Source organism: Haliotis rubra, unplaced genomic scaffold, assembly GCF_003918875.1.
Source record: "Haliotis rubra isolate DU_JTF1 unplaced genomic scaffold, ASM391887v1 Scf12, whole genome shotgun sequence".
NCBI lineage: Eukaryota > Metazoa > Mollusca > Gastropoda > Lepetellida > Haliotidae > Haliotis > Haliotis rubra.
Genome location: NW_025765114.1, coordinates 2,780,394 through 2,799,239, shown reverse-complemented (window position 1 = coordinate 2,799,239; position 18,846 = coordinate 2,780,394). Strand labels below are relative to the sequence as shown.

General features: G+C 41.7%; 1 protein-coding gene across 4 annotated transcripts in view; it reads right to left on the bottom strand.

Moving 5' to 3' along the window:
* Window positions 1–18,846, bottom strand: part of LOC124262554 (short transient receptor potential channel 3-like) — a 215,569-nt gene that overhangs the window by 14,579 nt on the left and 182,144 nt on the right. For all 4 annotated transcript variants that reach the window (XM_046697076.1, XM_046697070.1, XM_046697058.1 and 1 more), the window contains exons 3-4: window positions 12,651–12,809; window positions 6,653–7,144 (exon numbers count right to left, since the gene is read on the bottom strand). In XM_046697076.1, the coding sequence (XP_046553032.1) occupies window positions 6,653–7,144; window positions 12,651–12,809 (651 nt within the window). The remainder of the gene's footprint in view (window positions 1–6,652; window positions 7,145–12,650; window positions 12,810–18,846) is intronic.

The window sequence follows — 18,846 nt, the reverse complement described above, 5'->3', positions numbered from 1 at the left end:
AGGTCTACTATCCTGACCCGCCCGTGGGACAAGGTTGGAGCCCAGGACGTTCAGCTAGGCACTTCATCTTCTCCTATGCCGGAGGACCTATTTTGGGAGATAGGACTAGCTTATTGACCAGCTGATCGGACGGTCCAGCTAAATTGATGAGCCTTTCCCCCTGAAATACTGCTCGGGGTTTGTGGGTTAGGATGCAGAGATTCCCAGATAAGATAACGGTGACGTGTTTCCCTCGCCGTGTGAGATATTGATGTGGACTTTATACATGTGATTACTGGTGAATTGATGAAGTGTACCAAGAGATGTTACTGTATGGAATCCGTTAATTTCGGTAGGAAGTCTGTCACGTCATATCAGTCCTACCAAATTTCTAGTTCTGAAGATCTGTGTTGTTCAGTGATGTACGTTTGTGTTGAATGATGTAATGGGATTTTGTTCAGTGGTGTATGTTGACGTAGGGTGTCAGGTGATTTTGTTCCGTGGTGTATGTTGACGTAGGGTGTGAGGTGATTTTGTTCCATAGTGTATGTTGACGTAGGGTGTCAGGTAATTTTGTTCCGTGGTGTATGTTGAAGTAGGGTGTGAGGTGATTTTGTGCCGTGGTGTATGTTGACGTAGGGTCTCAGGTGATTTTGTACAGTGGTGTCCGTTATGAATGATATTACATGTACGTGATGCTGTTCAGTAATGTGCGTTGATGTTGAGTGATGTTACTTGATGTTGTCCATAGGTTTACGTTGATGTTGAGTGATGTTACTTGATGTTGTCCATAGGTTTACGTTGATGTTGAGTGATGTTACTTGATGTTGGCCATAGGTTTACGTTGATGCTGAGTGATGTTACTTGATGTTGTCCATAGGTTTACGTTGATGTGGAGTGATGTTACTTGATGTTGTCCATAGGTTTACGTTGATGTTGAATGATGTTACTTGATGTTGTCCATAGGCTTACGTTGATGTTGAGTGATGTTACTTGATGATGTCCATAGGTTTACGTTGATGTTGAGTGATGTTACTTGATGTTGTCCATAGGTTTATGTTGATGTTGAGTGATGTTACTTGATGTTGTCCATAGGTTTACGTTGATGTTGAGTGATGTTACTTGATGTTGTCCATAGGTTTACGTTGATGTTGAATGATGTTACTTGATGTTGTCCATAGGTTTACGTTGATGTTGAGTGATGTTACTTGATGTTGTCCATAGGTTTACGTTGATGTTGAGTGATGTTACTTGATGATGTCCATAGGTTTACGTTGATGTTGAGTGATGTTACTTGACGTTGTCCATAGGTTTACGTTGATGTTGAGTGATAGTATATGATACTGATCAGATGATGTTGAAGGAAGTTATATGATGTTGCTCAGTAGTGTACGCTGATGTCAAGTGGTTGTATGTGATGTTGTTCAGTAGTGTACGCTGACGTCAAGTGGTTGTATGTGATGTTATTCAGTGGTGTACGCTGACGTCAAGTGGTTGTATGTGATGTTGCTCAGTAGTGTACGCTGATGTCAAGTGGTTGTATGTGATGTTGCTCAGTAGTGTACGCTGATGTCAAGTGGTTGTATGTGATGTTGTTCAGTAGTGTACGCTGATGTCAAGTGGTTGTATGTGATGTTGTTCAGTAGTGTACGCTGATGTCAAGTGGTTGTATGTGATGTTGTTCAGTAGTGTACGCTGATGTCAAGTGGTTGTTTGTGCATGTTTGGGACGAGATGGATCAACGTCTACGCCGTCTTCCTCATCTGCCAGATAACGTCCTTGACCTTGCAACAGAACTTGAGAGAATCTGGCGTGACATCCCACAAGCCTTCATTGCACGTTTTATAGGCTCTATGCGTCGTCGATGCACTGTTGTTCTCAATGCCGATGGTGGACATACCCGTTATTGAGCTTGTGACATGGTCGTTTGACCCCTGTCCCGCTTGTGGACTTTTCAATTGAAATTCTCCCGACTTGTTAAGGTCTCATGATCCCTCCATTAAAGTTTATATGTACCTTTGACATTGCTATCGTACAACTGGGATCATATTTTGACAATGCACAGTTTCTTTATGTGGCTAGTATATATATAAGTGAAGGACGGAGATATGGACGACTGAATGTGTTCAAGGGTACACGGTTTGCTTTACACGTATCCAACACCTAAATATGCAAAGGTCTCGGCAAATTCAATATACCATCTGACGTACGGCATGATTTTCTTGTCCCTGCCTAGCCCAATTTAAGCTGTAAACAAATCTTCGACGTCAACAACAAAATCCTCCGTTATTACCATGGAAAACATGAGAGTTACTGGTAAGAAGAAAGAGCAGTAATCGAGGGAAAGATCAGTAATCGAAGTAAAGAGCAGTAATGGAAGCAGTGCATGGGGTGTTCGCGCCTGTGGTATATTCGTAGGTGAGAAAAGTCATCCAAAGTAGAGCCAGTTTCCGCCTGGTGTTCGGAGGACCGTCTTCCCGACATGCTACCGTTTACCCCAAACCATGTGTGTTTGACTTCTTACGATTGGATGCGTCTCTGATTTCAGCATATCTGAGTATTTGGATACGTTTCCATTACATGTCTCTAACATGTTCTTGGATGCCACATTGACAGGGGTAGTTGATTGTTGAAAGAAACACATTTTTATTTCACGACGCACTTCACAATTGTAATACTAGCTATTTCAGGTTTTATGTTGTAGCCACCAGATTTCAGGCGGTGATTTAACGACCAGTATGTGTTGCCAGAGACTTTTCTTCCTCTGAATGCCATCGGGGGAAAAATAGTGCATCGAACTTGATATTATAATATTATAGACGCGAAAAGTAAAAATCCGTCTTTTGATTGTTTTATTTATCACATACCAATTGTTTCGGGGGGTTTTGTCACGAGAAAAGCTAAAGATACGTTACCTACAGTTTCACTATGATAAACTGGTAGAAAAGCATGTTAAATTACAGCCAAATTTCACAGTTAATTACGCTAACACACTTCCTCGACATGAACATGGCAAAAGTACATTTCAAAGTACCAAAGATGGAGACGGAATCACAAGGGACGTCCATAGAGGGAATTCCTTGGGGAGAAAACTAAGCCACAATTTTCCGATTGACTTGTCTCAGATGACCCCAAAAGATAGACGTGGCGGACTTATTTCCGTCTGAGCAGTCTCAGGACGGCGAAGTCATTAGCTGTGGAAATATTGGAGTTGTGCGGTCATGCGCAGTAATATTACACAGACTGACGGTTCATTCGTGGATTGGGCAATTCCAGCTTTGACCGTAGGTGATTTATCACATTCAGCAACGGATGGTATATCTTGGAAGCATGATTCGGGGAAGGGAAGGGGGGGATACGGGGCTCTCTTTGTGACAGCTGAACAGGTTTGACTATAGATATGAAAGAAACTGTGCTTCTTACTAAATAGGTCATGTAAAGTCTGCCATCTATCTTAACCATCACGTTTCTGTGGAAGGAATGTCAACCAAATACATCCGTGTCTTTAATAATGGACCTTTTGGCGGCCATTTTGGACATATGACGCACAAGAAAACATCTACTGCATCTTAGGTTAACTGTTATTATGTTTAAACGTACCCAAATACCATTTGTTCTTTTGGAATCTGTGCATGCATATTTTGAGTTTGGATGTTTTTATACCTGCTACTCAAACTGTACGATACTGCCAACCAACTCAACAAGTTTCTTAAATCGACAATTCCATTTGAATGATGAAATTAAAGACCAATATTTTTTCATCCCTGTCAAGACGTTCATTTTCTCGTTAAGCGAATTCAATTCCACCACGTTTTGTGTAACCGCAATTTAATCATCGTATAAAAATATCTTTTTTTCTATTTCCGGATTAAGAAGCGGTTACTTTTCAAGCGGATTAAAGTATTTATAGTTCTTAACCCGAGAGCTCCTGATTGCGCTGCCACAGGGCATTCATCTGAAATGTTACTGACGGATTTAAGGGTGAATGCAATTTCTGTTCTGAATGAGATTTTTTAAAATGCCGCATAGGCATTCATACTTGAAGATATCATATTTCATGATTGAAATGGATTTTAGCAGAATATTATCTGAAGAAGCAAATATTTCCTGAGACGTGAGTATGTGAAATGGTTTTGTGGTATTGCATTTGGTGAAAGAGTCAACCACCGTCTACGACACATCGATAATCGATACTGGCACATACTACCGGAATATCGCCACCATTGCGGGTTCGATTCCCAACATCCACTGCTTCATCCTCAGGTAACTGCACCTGCTCAACTACCTCTGCTACTACTTCAACGACATCAGTAGCTGCTACTACTACCTCAAGTAACCACAGACACTACAGCTGCACGATCTGCAACGGCTTCCGGTACACCCCTACCAGTAGTATAGAGTATACTACTCCTACCTACCACGTCACGTATCCCTGCTGCTTCCGACAAGTACCAGAACCACTACATACTTCGGCACTACCTCAAATACTATAGCAACTACTGAATATATATTGGCAGGAAGTAAGCGTGCAAAGGTCATAGTTTCTATTCTGGTTAGAAACAACAAACTAAATCCACCAGATGCGTTGACTGAATGTTTATGTAAAAGCATTTTAGACGCTGGCGGGTGTATCTAAAGATAGAAAAGGTTCGAAGGCTACCTGAACAGTTTCGTCTCGATGCCGTGACCCGCTCCCTCGACAAGATCAATGTGGGGTGCCATCATGACGTGTGTCTATACGTTACAATGACACATTGTCCTGAAGACGTGTTTGCCAGACAGATCTATATGTCACCAAGCGATACCGATACCAACACCATTACTCACTATTTACTGTTTCCCCTTGTCTCATCAATGTCCATATACATATGGGGGTACTGTCAGCTAGTACACCAAGACCTCTAATTGGATTTGTATTAGGTTTGTTACCAAACACGTACACTTCCCATTCATAATGTTGTTTATGTGGTAGCCTTAGATGGTTCTGTTTTTCTTGGCTTCTACATTAGTTGATAATGTCCACACCTCGTTGCCATTCACTCAGACCATCTTGCATTTACACCATCAAGACATTGCTGAATACTACACTGATGTCTTCCGTTTGCCATAGAAAGACACAAAATTGGACAAAGACCATAGTGTGCCAATTAGACCAATCCTTCCCTAAAGTCCTTGCCTCATTTCAGGATTTGGATTTTTTTCTGACAAGGATCAGGATTAGATTACAATATAACGCTATTTTAGGAATAATATTTCTTGTTTCATCATGGTGTGCAAAACACGTTCTCCCTGAGACAGCAACAGCATAAGACCTAAACCTCAGATCAATAATTCCCAATTATTGATATTCCATATGTTGGTGAGGTATAATTATCTGCAAAGTAGTTTTCAATTCGAAAAACAATCGATGCTTTCATTTATACAATATCCTGTGCCGTTTCTAGTTTAGGGAAAGTATTCGTTGAACAAACAATTAATTTGTTGCAGAGAAATATTGTAAATATTATAATTATACCCTCAGTGTGTGTCACTCCTTTCTGGAAACTAGTTTTTGTTTTTGAAAATCGTGACTCAGACATGAAGTACCCTCCAACAAGAGAAATTACATGGTCATAACATGGGTACCCGGTGGGATAGGTCATGTGACTAACAACTCCCCTTCTAACGCCTCACAGGCAGCTTGGGTTATCCGGGGTAATAATAATCAGATTGTACTTGTAAGCGCTTTTAGAATTGCCCTTGTTTGGTTGAAATCAGCACTATACTGACTGAGTTGAGTTTTACGCCGCTTTTAGCAATATTCCAGCAATATCACGGCACAGCACTATACAAATACCCTTATTGTTATCATTATCCCACACCCGCATGTTTCAATACATTGCGTCACACATACAACTATCATCGTCAACTTCCACGCCAATGAGCGAATGTATGATGCTCCCTTTCCATTTGACCTAGTGCAGCAACACGTGATGAAGACCAAAGCAAATACGACGTTACGAGGCTCTACTGGACTGGAATATGTTCCCTCATTCGAAGAATACATCATTCCAGGAACAGGTAGAGCTGTTCAAGCGCGAAGTAATATTGGTTTTCAGGGGGCTTCCTCTATAGTATCGATGGAGGCAATCAAAGATGCGTAATATTACTCGTGCACTGTGAGATATGAACCAGACTCATTAGGACGACCATCAAGGGTTTGGCTCTTGGATCTGTTTCGATTTAACTGACCTCTGATAAGATGCGGATAAGATAAGTCTAGTTCATGTGACCTTCGTCACATCAATGGCGATTCAATGCATGGGCAGAATCTGGGAATATTCCTAAAGCAACGCGGTTGTAAGGGAAGTAGCTTAACGCAGCTACTTGAAGAGTTTCTATTAATGACAGTCTATTAATTCTACAGTCACGTAGCCACTTACAATGCATTCGATGATGTAATGATACCAGCATATAAATAAAATATAAATAATGTAAACATGCTATACTTTGCACTTTTGCAAGTGTCACTACTATGCTTTCAAACCATTGATCACGGACAGGACGGGAAAGTGTTGCAGTAGGCATTGATCATATATCTGTTTATTTGGACAGGAAGTGCCCAAGGAAACAGCAAAATTTTGAGATCAAGCCAAGACTACAAGGACTTTTCTTTGAGTAGCAGAGTGCTTACCTTATAATATTTTTCCACTTTGGCGACGGATCTGAGTTCTCTGGCCAGTTCAAATGCAGTTAGAATTGGGTCTTTACTGGACAAAGATATATAGGCGCCACTCGCCAGGCCTTTGTAAGCGTTCAGTCTTGTCTTGGCCAACCTAAGTTGGTCGAACTGTAGCTTATTACTACATTCTTGACAGTTGCAGTAATAATGATGTGGTTTAGTAATAGTTTCCCCTCGTAATAACAGCAGTTGCACGATCTCAAACTGATTCCTCTCTGCCGCCAGAATAAGCGGAGTAATGTCCGAGGAAAACGGCGAATCTTCACTGGTTTGGTTATAAAAGTAGTCCGTTTCTCCGAATCTCTTGTTCTCCTTCTTCACGTCCCTGTACTTTGGGTGTTTGAGGATAGTTTCGGCAATCTGTTCATGTCCAGCACTGATAGCCTGCAGTAGAGCTTCATGGATGCTGGAGTTGTTGCACCGGTCGAGAAGAAGTTCCACTACCTGAAATATTTGTGTACTTGTTGAGTTCATGTTATGCACGGACACAACCAAGTTCTGGAATGACTAGATTGATAATGGGAAATGGGAAACTATTTCTAAGTAAGGACTAGGCATTTTCACAGGAAGCACTGAACAGTGGGAAACTGCATGTATTTTCACAGGAAGCACTAGCCAATGGGGAAACAACGTGTATTTTCTCAGGAAGCACTAGGCAATGGGTAGCTACGTGTATTGTCACAGGAAGCACTAGGCAATAGGTAGCTACGTGTATTGTCACAGGAAGCACTAGGCAATAGGTAGCTACGTGTTTTGTCACAGGAAGCACTAGGCAATGGGTAGCTACGTGTTTTGTCACAGGAAGCACTAGGCAATGGGTAGCTACGTGTATTGTCACAGGAAGCACTAGGCAATGGGTAGCTTCGTGTTTTGTCACAGGAAGCACTAGGCAATGGGTAGCTTCGTGTATTGTTACAGGAAGCACTAGGCAATGGGTAGCTACGTGTATTGTTACAGGAAGCACTAGGCAATGGGTAGCTTCGTGTATTGTTACAGGAAGCACTAGCCAATGGGTAGCTTCGTGTATTGTTACAGGAAGCACTAGGCAATGGGTAGCTTCGTGTATTGTCACAGGAAGCACTAGCCAATAGGTAGCTACATGTTTTGTCACAGGAAGCACTAGGCAATGGGTAGCTACGTGTTTTGTCACAGGAAGCACTAGGCAATGGGTAGCTACGTGTATTGTTACAGGAAGCACTAGGCAATGGGTAGCTACGTGTTTTGTCACAGGAAGCACTAGGCAATGGGTAGCTTCGTGTATTGTTACAGGAAGCACTAGGCAATGGGTAGCTTCGTGTATTGTCACAGGAAGCACTAGGCAATAGGTAGCTACGTGTTTTGTCACAGGAAGCACTAGGCAATGGGTAGCTACGTGTTTTGTCGCAGGAAGCACTAGACAATGGGTAGCTTCGTGTATTGTTACAGGAAGCACTAGGCAACGGGTAGCTACGTGTTTTGTTACAGGAAGCACTAGGCAACGGGTAGCTACGTGTTTTGTTACAGGAAGCACTTAGCAATGGGTAGCTACGCGTTTTGTTACAGGAAGCACTAGGCAATGGGTAGCTTCGTGTATTGTCACAGGAAGCACTAGGCAATGGGTAGCTACGTGTTTTGTTACAGGAAGCACTGGGTAGTCGGAAGTTCCTTGAAGTTTCACAGGAAGCACTAGGCAATGGGTAGCTTCGTGTATTGTTACAGGAAGCACTAGGCAATGGGTAGCTTCGTGTATTGTCACAGGAAGCACTAGGCAATAGGTAGCTACGTGTTTTGTTACAGGAAGCACTAGGCAATGGGTAGCTACGTGTTTTGTTACAGGAAGCACTAGGCAATGGGTAGCTACGTGTATTGTTACAGGAAGCACTAGGCAATGGGTAGCTACGTGTTTTGTCACAGGAAGCACTAGGCAATGGGTAGCTTCGTGTATTGTTACACGAAGCACTAGGCAATGGGTAGCTACGTGTATTGTCACAGGAAGCACTAGGCAATGGGTAGCTACGTGTTTTGTCACAAGAAGCACTTAACAATGGGTAGCTACGTGTTTTGTCACAGGAAGCACGTGTATTGTTACAGGGCAATGGGTAGCTACGTGTATTGTCACAGGAAGCACTAGGCAATGGGTAGCTACGTGTTTTGTCACAGGAAGCACTAGGCAACGGGTAGCTACGTGTTTTGTTACAGGAAGCACTAGGCAATGGGTAGCTACGCGTTTTGTTACAGGAAGCACTAGGCAATGGGTAGCTACGTGTTTTGTCACAGGAAGCACTAGGCAATGGGTAGCTTCGTGTATTGTTACATGAAGCACTAGGCAATGGGTAGCTTCGTGTATTGTCACAGGAAGCACTAGGCAATGGGTAGCTACGTGTTTTGTCACAGGAAGCACTAGGCAACGGGTAGCTACGTGTTTTGTTACAGGAAGCACTTAGCAATGGGTAGCTACGCGTTTTGTTACAGGAAGCACTAGGCAATGGGTAGCTTCGTGTATTGTCACAGGAAGCACTAGGCAATGGGTAGCTACGTGTTTTGTTACAGGAAGCACTGGGTAGTCGGAAGTTCCTTGAAATTTCACAGGAAGCACTAGGCAATGGGTAGCTTCGTGTATTGTCACAGGAAGCACTAGGCAATCGGTAGCTTCGTGTATTGTCACAGGAAGCACTAGGCAATAGGTAACTACGTGTTTTGTTACAGGAAGCACTAGGCAATCGGTAGCTTCGTGTATTGTCACAGGAAGCACTAGGCAATAGGTAACTACGTGTATTGTTACAGGAAGCACTAGGCAATGGGTAGCTACGTGTTTTGTCACAGGAAGCACTAGGCAATGGGTAGCTTCGTGTATTGTTACACGAAGCACTAGGCAATGGGTAGCTACGTGTATTGTCACAGGAAGCACTAGGCAATGGGTAGCTACGTGTTTTGTCACAAGAAGCACTTAACAATGGGTAGCTACGTGTTTTGTCACAGGAAGCACTAGGCAATGGGTAGCTACGTGTATTGTTACAGGAAGCACTAGGCAATGGGTAGCTACGTGTTTTGTCACAGGAAGCACTAGGCAACGGGTAGCTACGTGTTTTGTTACAGGAAGCACTAGGCAATGGGTAGCTACGCGTTTTGTTACAGGAAGCACTAGGCAATGGGTAGCTACGTGTTTTGTCACAGGAAGCACTAGGCAATGGGTAGCTTCGTGTATTGTTACATGAAGCACTAGGCAATGGGTAGCTTCGTGTATTGTCACAGGAAGCACTAGGCAATGGGTAGCTACGTGTTTTGTCACAGGAAGCACTAGGCAACGGGTAGCTACGTGTTTTGTTACAGGAAGCACTTAGCAATGGGTAGCTACGCGTTTTGTTACAGGAAGCACTAGGCAATGGGTAGCTTCGTGTATTGTCACAGGAAGCACTAGGCAATGGGTAGCTACGTGTTTTGTTACAGGAAGCACTGGGTAGTCGGAAGTTCCTTGAAATTTCACAGGAAGCACTAGGCAATGGGTAGCTTCGTGTATTGTTACATGAAGCACTAGGCAATCGGTAGCTTCGTGTATTGTCACAGGAAGCACTAGGCAATAGGTAACTACGTGTTTTGTTACAGGAAGCACTAGGCAATCGGTAGCTTCGTGTATTGTCACAGGAAGCACTAGGCAATAGGTAACTACGTGTTTTGTCACAGGAAGCACTAGGCAATGGGTAGCTTCGTGTATTGTTACAGGAAGCACTAGGCAATGGGTAGCTTCGTGTATTGTCACAGGAAGCACTAGGCAATGGGTAGGTTCGTGTATTGTTACAGGAAGCACTTGGCAATAGGTAGCTAGGTGTTTTGTTACAGGAAGCACTAGGCAATGGGTAGCTTCGTGCATTGTTACAGGAAGCACTAGGCAATGGGTAGCTTCGTGTTTTGTTACAGGAAGCACTAGGCAATGGGTAGCTTCGTGTATTGCTACAGGAAGCACTGGGTAGTCGGAAGTTCCTTGAAGTTTCACAGGAAGCACTAGGCAATAGGTAGCTTCGTGTATTGTTACAGGAAGCACTAGGCAATGGGTAGCTTCGTGTATTGTCACAGGAAGCACTAGGCAATAGGTAACTACGTGTTTTGTTACAGGAAGCACTAGGCAATGGGTAGCTACGTGTTTTGTCACAGGAAGCACTAGGCAATGGGTAGCTACGTGTATTGTTACAGGAAGCACTAGGCAATGGGTAGCTACGTCTTTTGTTACAGGAAGCACTAGGCAACTGGTATCTACGTGTTTTGTTACAGGAAGCCCTGGGTAGTCGGAAGTTCCTTGAAGTTTCACAGGAAGCACCAGGCAATGGGAAGCTACCTGTATGTTCACAGGAAGTACTGGGCAATGGGAAGCTACGTGCGGGTATTTTCATGGGATATATGTATCAAGTACTGGGAGTATTTGCAAAGGGCCTAGAAGGCAATGGGAAACTACGACGTTATTTTTACAAAAAAGTACTAAATACGAGATAAACTACGAAAAACGAGAAAACGGAAATCTATAGGCATTTTCACAGAACAGATGAGTAAGTGGGATTCTATATGCAAGGAGTACTTTGAGGGTATAAGTCCAGTTAAACCACTAGGCAAGACGTCTGTCTCGTTATCTGTCTGTTGAGGAGACGTGACACATATGACCTTGACTACAGATCCACATCCTTTAGTAGTCTGTAGCTTACATACGTAAATGCAGCCACTTTTAACTGGAGCTATATTGCCTTGGTACAACTTAAAATGATAGCTTCATGGTACATCACGGCTCTATCCATTATGGGTATATTGGTGAAAGTTCTTTGATCTGTCCCGCGTGAAATACTGGTGAATGGTTTAAGACGATCGGACACTTACACAATATCAGTGAAACACGTAATTATGACCCTGAGGAAGCGTCATGTATCCTAGGTACTTACATTGTTACCAGGAATACCAAGCGATGAATTGAGTTAAAGAGTTATTCATTTGGTATTTGCATAAAGTAACAAATTCCTATTCCAGAAAGTACGAGTTAAAAAACAACACTTCAAGTCAACAATTCTGAAACAAATCACATGTATTTTCAGTGAAATCACGAACTGTAACAATGAACTTTAAAACAAGTGAAACTTTTTTTTTAAAATGCGTATTCGTAAGTGCTGATTGAAATTTATATGTATATCTGCTGGTTATCATAAAAGCATAACCAGATAAATCTTCTCTTCCGTACGTCTCTGAAACTCTGCATTATCAACACAAAGGATGTCTGAATATCATGCTAGACTTCTTCATGTTTATGATCAGAAAATGCTATATATTCGTGACTGTCCTATTTGAATTTTATCATGTCGATTATATCCTCCAGACATGCTACTCAAAATCTTGAGGAATTTGATACAGTTCACAGGCATATCAAACTACCATTTTTCATGTGGCTCAAAAGTGTCATTCCCTTTTTCATCAGTGAGGTTTATTCAATACTATGGAAATGACTCGCTGTTAGAGGTCTTTGACAATGTGAGCAAGATAAAAGCTTGGGTTTCACTTCATAACGTCTCTCAACATATTACGTCTTAAACCTTATTCTGTTACACATGAACATGACAGTTTGAGATTTGCAGGACAATACCCTACAGATATATTCCTTGTATTTCAGACATCTATACATTTGAGTTAGTTTAACTTCAGAGCTTTTTCCATGACCGTCTTCCATCAGTTCAAGAACAGTGTCAATTATCATAACACAATCATCACGATGAAAGCCCTTCAGACAATCCGAATGTTTAGGGGAGTAAGCTGTGTAACAGCCGAGTTGATGAATAAAACTAAAGGATTTGGTGGTAACTATACCTGGTTGGGGCTGACATACGAGCAAAATGGCCCTTGACGAGCGTGATAGAGAAGCCTATGATTAGATTTGTCCTTTTACATGACGTTGAGAGCCATCGAATGTGTCACCACGCTTATGTCTAGAGGACGGACGTACCTCTAAATGTTCGTTACCGACAGCAAGTCTGAGAGGCGTCCTGCCCAGAATATCGCTGTAGTCCACGCTCAAGTTGGTATTCTCCTCCAGAATACGCTGCACAGTTGGAATATCGCCGAACTCTGCCGCGTAGATGAATTCTTCCTCCAATATTGACAACTGTAACAACAAACGTTGCATTTGAGAACATGTATTAAACGTTAAGAGTGTCCGATTTGAGTTCACTTTACTAAACAGTAATAAAGCATTTGCGTTAATGTGTCGTGATATTGGGTATTGATATTGGTATGAAAACAGAGTTGACACGAATGTTGTAGATTGGCATGGATGAGGAGTAAATTCCGCACAACAAACACTAAACTACTGTAATAACGAACTCAAATGGACCAGTGACTTCGGTATAACCATAGTTCGGTATACTGAAAGCAAGCTGTCGGGATAAAAGCAAATTTAGTCATTATATCCGTCAGTTCCTTTAAGCGTGTTCGTAATAACATAGTGCACACAGGAACAGGATCAATTATACAATGACAAGACACAGACAGAGAATACCAACACACACAACCACAGTCAACCAAACATGCAGAAATACCGAGACATGACTGAAACACAGACATGCGGAGAAATGCATGCGAGAACACGGACACAACGAAATACCAACACACAGAAACACATTCACGGCTAGACACCATAAAAACACATTCACAAAGACATTAACACAGACACACACAGATTTTTGATTTCATGAAAAGCCATTTCCCTAACCCCAAACCTAACCCCAACCGCCACCTCAATCTCGACCCCAACCCCAAGCTTGAAAACTCTCGGACACAGCACTCCTTAAGGTGTCTCGACCAGTCGTGTGTATATTTTGCCCATGATAACCGTAAGATATTCTTTAGATGATGGAAGACCCATGCCCTGATTTTGTCTCTGCTCCAAACCACGTCCAGGGTCTCGCCTCTCTGTATCATACTTCGAGTCAATACTGCATCCTTTTCAATCATATCAACGTCTGTATTTAACGAGGATGTTGTACGTTATGTTTATCAAAGTTGTAAATCCTTTTTGTCAACTCCCAGTGTGCTTTTAAGAATCAGACTATTTGTCACTGCTACGGGTTAGTCAGATGTGGGAACGGCCATTTTATTACAGTTTCAGGATTTTCTCGTTCATTACAAACAGCATTCAGATGAAATCCTCGATTGATTTAATGTCGGATGCGGACTGGCACGCAAAACAAGATAGACGAGTTCCCGGTTGAGCTTTTGTAAATCCACTCGTCATCCACACAGCGCCTGTATTCGTACTTACACATTTATAAATACACTGAAGCAGTTTTCTAGTCACATCGCGCAGGGAGACACATCCCATGGTCTTCACACATTGCACCGCACCGACCTTCATTTGTTTGTTCGTTCGATCGTTCGTTTGTTCGTTCGTTCGTTCGTTGGATGATTGGTTCGTTTGTTTGTTTGCTATATCCATGTTTTCTGCCAACATCACGTCGCCAAATCGGACCACCTAGTCCACTTTAGTTGCCTCTTACGACAGATACAGAGGATCTGTTGAGGATCTGGGCCCCGTTCCTCAAAGGTATCGTAGCGCTACCACAGTCATAAGTCCATGTTAAAGTATCCGAGTTACGATTACCTTAGCGCTACGATCGGTTTGTGGAACGGGGCCCTGTTCGGAATTGAGTCCTGGCCAGGAAGTCAGCAATTTATGGAACCCCTCTGCACATGGTAAACTATTGTTGACGACAGTAGTCCATGTGATTTTCATGAACAAAAATAGGCAATATCAATTATAGTCCATGTGTGTGCTCATCATTTCCATAAGGTTATTTTAGATTTCAGATGGAACCATGAACTATAACTGAAAAGATGCCATGATATTAAAAACAAAGAATTGTGACTTAAATGTAATTCAGTCAAATCTGATTCCCATTCATTTCCCAATGTCCACAGTGGAATGTCGGAGAGTACCGGTACAGGTTGAAGGATTCCATTACCGCCCTCTTTGGGACCCCAAAACGACTTTACCCCTACACTAATTGTATTTCAAAGGATTGGTTTCGGCTACATCGCCATTTATTTACACAAACAAACTGTGGGCTGAGATCGATGATTGTATAATTATCTTTCAATCGAGATCGATTCACACATGGTTCGGGTCAATCGGAGTTGATAAAACAATGTAGTCCCTTAACAGACAAGAGAGAGTCGGTTTCAACTAAGTTGTCTGCTTTACCGTAAAACTTGTCATTGGACTAGGGAAAGTTTACGATTCAAACTGAATCTTGAAAAACACGAAGAACACCACACAAGTGATAATAATGACCTTCACCTTCTTTACACCGCACCGAGTAATCTCCCTTTGTATCTATGCCTTGATTGACAGGCTTCATTAATCTGTTCCATTGCAATTTGTGCCAACTGGCTGAATACTTTGGAGGCGTTTATGTCAACGCCTGTTTCTTGTCACGCCACAGATTTTATTCCTAAGCCAGGGATGTGTATCGATCCACCTGTTTTGATTTATACTATTACACGTCAACTAAATGTTTGTTGAGAACATTGTCTTTTCTTGTGACATTAATCGTGGGGATTGAATGGGGAGTTTTGGCCGTTCATTGAGGTATGCGAATCAAACATGTGCAAACATTTGAAAACATCTGCGAATTCAAACAGATGGCACTTCATTTTTTCAATTCATAACCTCATTGAATCGAAAGCAATACACAGCCATAGGTTTCTGGCGAGCAGAAAGGACACAACTCCGCACAGGAAATCGCCACAGCCGATGGTCACCTGTATTACCTCTCCCCAGCCCCCAGCTTTCCTTTAGAGGCTGCCAGGACTATAGGTGAAACCATCTGATACAATAATCAAAGTCTCCGCCGGAAATTAAGAAAACAAAACAGATTCCATAGGGCACTATAAAGCACAAAACAGTGTTGAATATTATCATGAATGAAAAACTAAAAATAGGTTATGACACCAGGTGTTCACGAAATGGGTATGCATGTCCTGTAATTGATTTTAGCTTCTTGAACAGTTGTGTCTTTTACTATAACTGTTACATATTTTAGACTATGGTTTCTCTTACATTCTTTGTGCTCTACAAAGCTTTATATACTTAACCTCCTTCGTATATGGCGTGTATTGTATTTTCATGTATTTCTATCTATAATGTTATATGACTGTCCATTCATGATGTAACCAAACCTTCCCACTGGAAAATAAAGTCTTATCTTATCTTATGTTATCTTATGATGTACAGTAATTGACACCAACACCAATAATTGATATGACGTATTGTACATAAAAGGCTTACAACGATGTAAATACACCATGAGATATACAGTAATATACGAAGCGAACATAAGAAAAATACTACCCATCAAAAGTTTAGACTCACCAGTGTATATGTAGCCATCTATTTCAGTCAACTGTTCTAAACTAGATTTTGCAAAATATTCCACACTGTTTAAAGGTACCGTTTACACATGAACTGATGTATTGTAAAACAAATTCGTAACGTTGAAAAGATTATTGTCATGATTTCAATAAATGATGAAACTCAGTGAAAATTGGCGAATTCTGAACAAAACTTTACACCAAAACGCAACTGTTCACATGCATGATATTTGCACATGCTTTTCAACAATTTGATGCATTATCCTCGTTCAGTTCATCTGTATAAGGTTTGTAGTTGGTTCCCCCAAGTTAGTGGAGAAATTCATCTTCGTTTTCACCATATATATATAACATATAGTGAGTGCTTTAAGTGAGTCTAAATTTTTTATGGATAGTATATATACAAAACATAATCTTTCTCCAAAGGTCCATTATTTATTTTCCATTCCTTTTAACTTTCAAATATATTTTCTTTGTACTGCGAGTCTCGAATGGCTCCTAACATACATCCATTCCCAGATGAACAGTAAGTTATGGCTAACAAACGATGATGATAGTGCGTCAGGTCATTGGCGATGGAGCGGGAACACCTTCAGCCATTCTGTCAATTTCTCCACCCCATGCAGGGCTACCTGAACTGTTTCGGATGGAAGGAATTAATAAAACCCACCAACAAAAAGGCTGCTCTGTTCCAGGAGCTTCACAATTATATCAACCAGGGAACTGAAAAGCGAAACGATGTTCAGTTTCAATAATATGATCTCTTGACTTAGGAGCTGTTGTGATCCCAGCCTCCAGTTCCCTTGGGGAATCAGTGAGACTCGGTAAACATCGTGACAAGAAAGGTTCCTCATTTCATCAAAATCAGCCCATTAGAATTTTTTCAGGGACTATTTTGCCTCAGTGAGTACAGGGTGATATGATGCTACATTAAGGCCTCGTTGAGGTAAAACATCATCACTTTCTCACCATTGTCAGAGCAAGGTCAGAGAATTAAAACATGGACGGCTCTCGCAGCTCAAGCCTTGCATGTCTTCTAAAAGTCGGAATTCCATTGGAAAATTCACGGAAAAACAGCTGGAATATTATGAATTTCATACAAAAATATTTTCAGCGCCGGAATATTCCGTTTTACGGATCTTCATTCCATCTAACAAATCACCACGGTATTGGCAGAGGCTAAATTATAACTATATCATTCACAAGGGTTCAATAAATGTCGCGTTGCAGATTGGTGGTGTCGATTTCCTCGGCTGTGGACGACAAGCACTTAATTGACAATGACTGCTGTCAGATATGGCAAATGGCGATATGCCGGGCATATATATTCATCAGGAATGTGTGGGTGGCACGTGTCTGTGACCAACAGTTCATCTTAGTGTTGACGGGCATGCAAAGGACTTTTGAGGTTGGAAGCGGAAGTACATATATGCTAAATGTCCAGTTAAAGTGCAATCAGAAAGTAAGACGAAATAACATCAACAGAAATGGTCGAACGAGTATTAGCACGAGGAAAGTTGAAAGTCAGAAAGAGGGAAGAGATAACTGCAACAGGAAATGCAGCAGAAATAACAGTTACTGTGGCAGAAATCTAGCAGAAGGAAAGGCAAAAATAGGAAGAGCAGAGAGGGCGGCAACAAGAAGTACCAGCAACAACAAAAGGTAGAAGTATAAGGTTGAACATATTACAGGGTAGAAGTAGTTGTTGCCCAATCATTAGGCTTTAAGAAGACAGACGGTAATCAACCGAGTATGGACCAGACAAGCCATGGACTGTGGTAATGAACAACGTCACACGCCATCGGATACGTTGCCAGGCACTGAAACATGTCGGACCATCTCATCTAAATGGATAACTCGTACAGTCACGCACATTGTGTTCTCTCCTATCCCGGATTTCACACGGGAGTAGTAAGGGAAGGGTAGAAGAAGCAAATGACACGTAGATCCATAGTAGAAAGGACTTGACAAACGTTAATGTACTTGCTGCTAATGATCTACACTGTGTACATGGGACTGATGGGTCTCAACAGAAATACAGATGAGCGCCGTAAAACAAAGGCGCAGAAAATGTGTTGGACACCTTCTTGTGAACACCTGGTGTCATTACTTGTTAATAGTGATTCATAAACATAAACTGTGCTTATGCTAGACCCGGAATTGTACAGAGGACTCTGCATTTAGAAGAAATGGTTAAGAAAATCCTCTTTTCGCAAATCTATGGGTGTCATTAATTAGAAAAGATCATTCATTTAAAGCCACGGAAAAAACCCGTACACCGTAAGTCATTTTGTAAATTTGGCTTGTTAAGATGTCTGACAAAGTATGGACAAGACACCAAGCATATTCTGTCCCAGGCATAATAAATCAATATCATCCTGTGGATTATCAAACTCTATAGTTGAAATGAATCGGCCCATGTCGTCCCCAAAATGATATTATCTTTGTTACCTCAGACCACACAAGCCTGGGGCGCACTTGGTTCCTGTCCCCTGGTGCTGTAATGCAACGCACAGAGCTGCACAGAGGCATATAATTGAGTAGAATGGGCCCGATATACTACTTTATTTGTTTGTAGTGGTCAAATAGTCATCGATGATGTATGAGCAAATTGAAATTGCTCACCCAGCGGATATAAACTAGAATCTTCCCTGGGGAAAATATTGATTCTTAATAATCAGCCTTTATGAGGCCATTTCGTGTAAAAGATAAATCGCACACGGAGTAACTGGTTGCATCCTTCAGAATCTTCCTTGAGCCTCTGTGTGACTGTG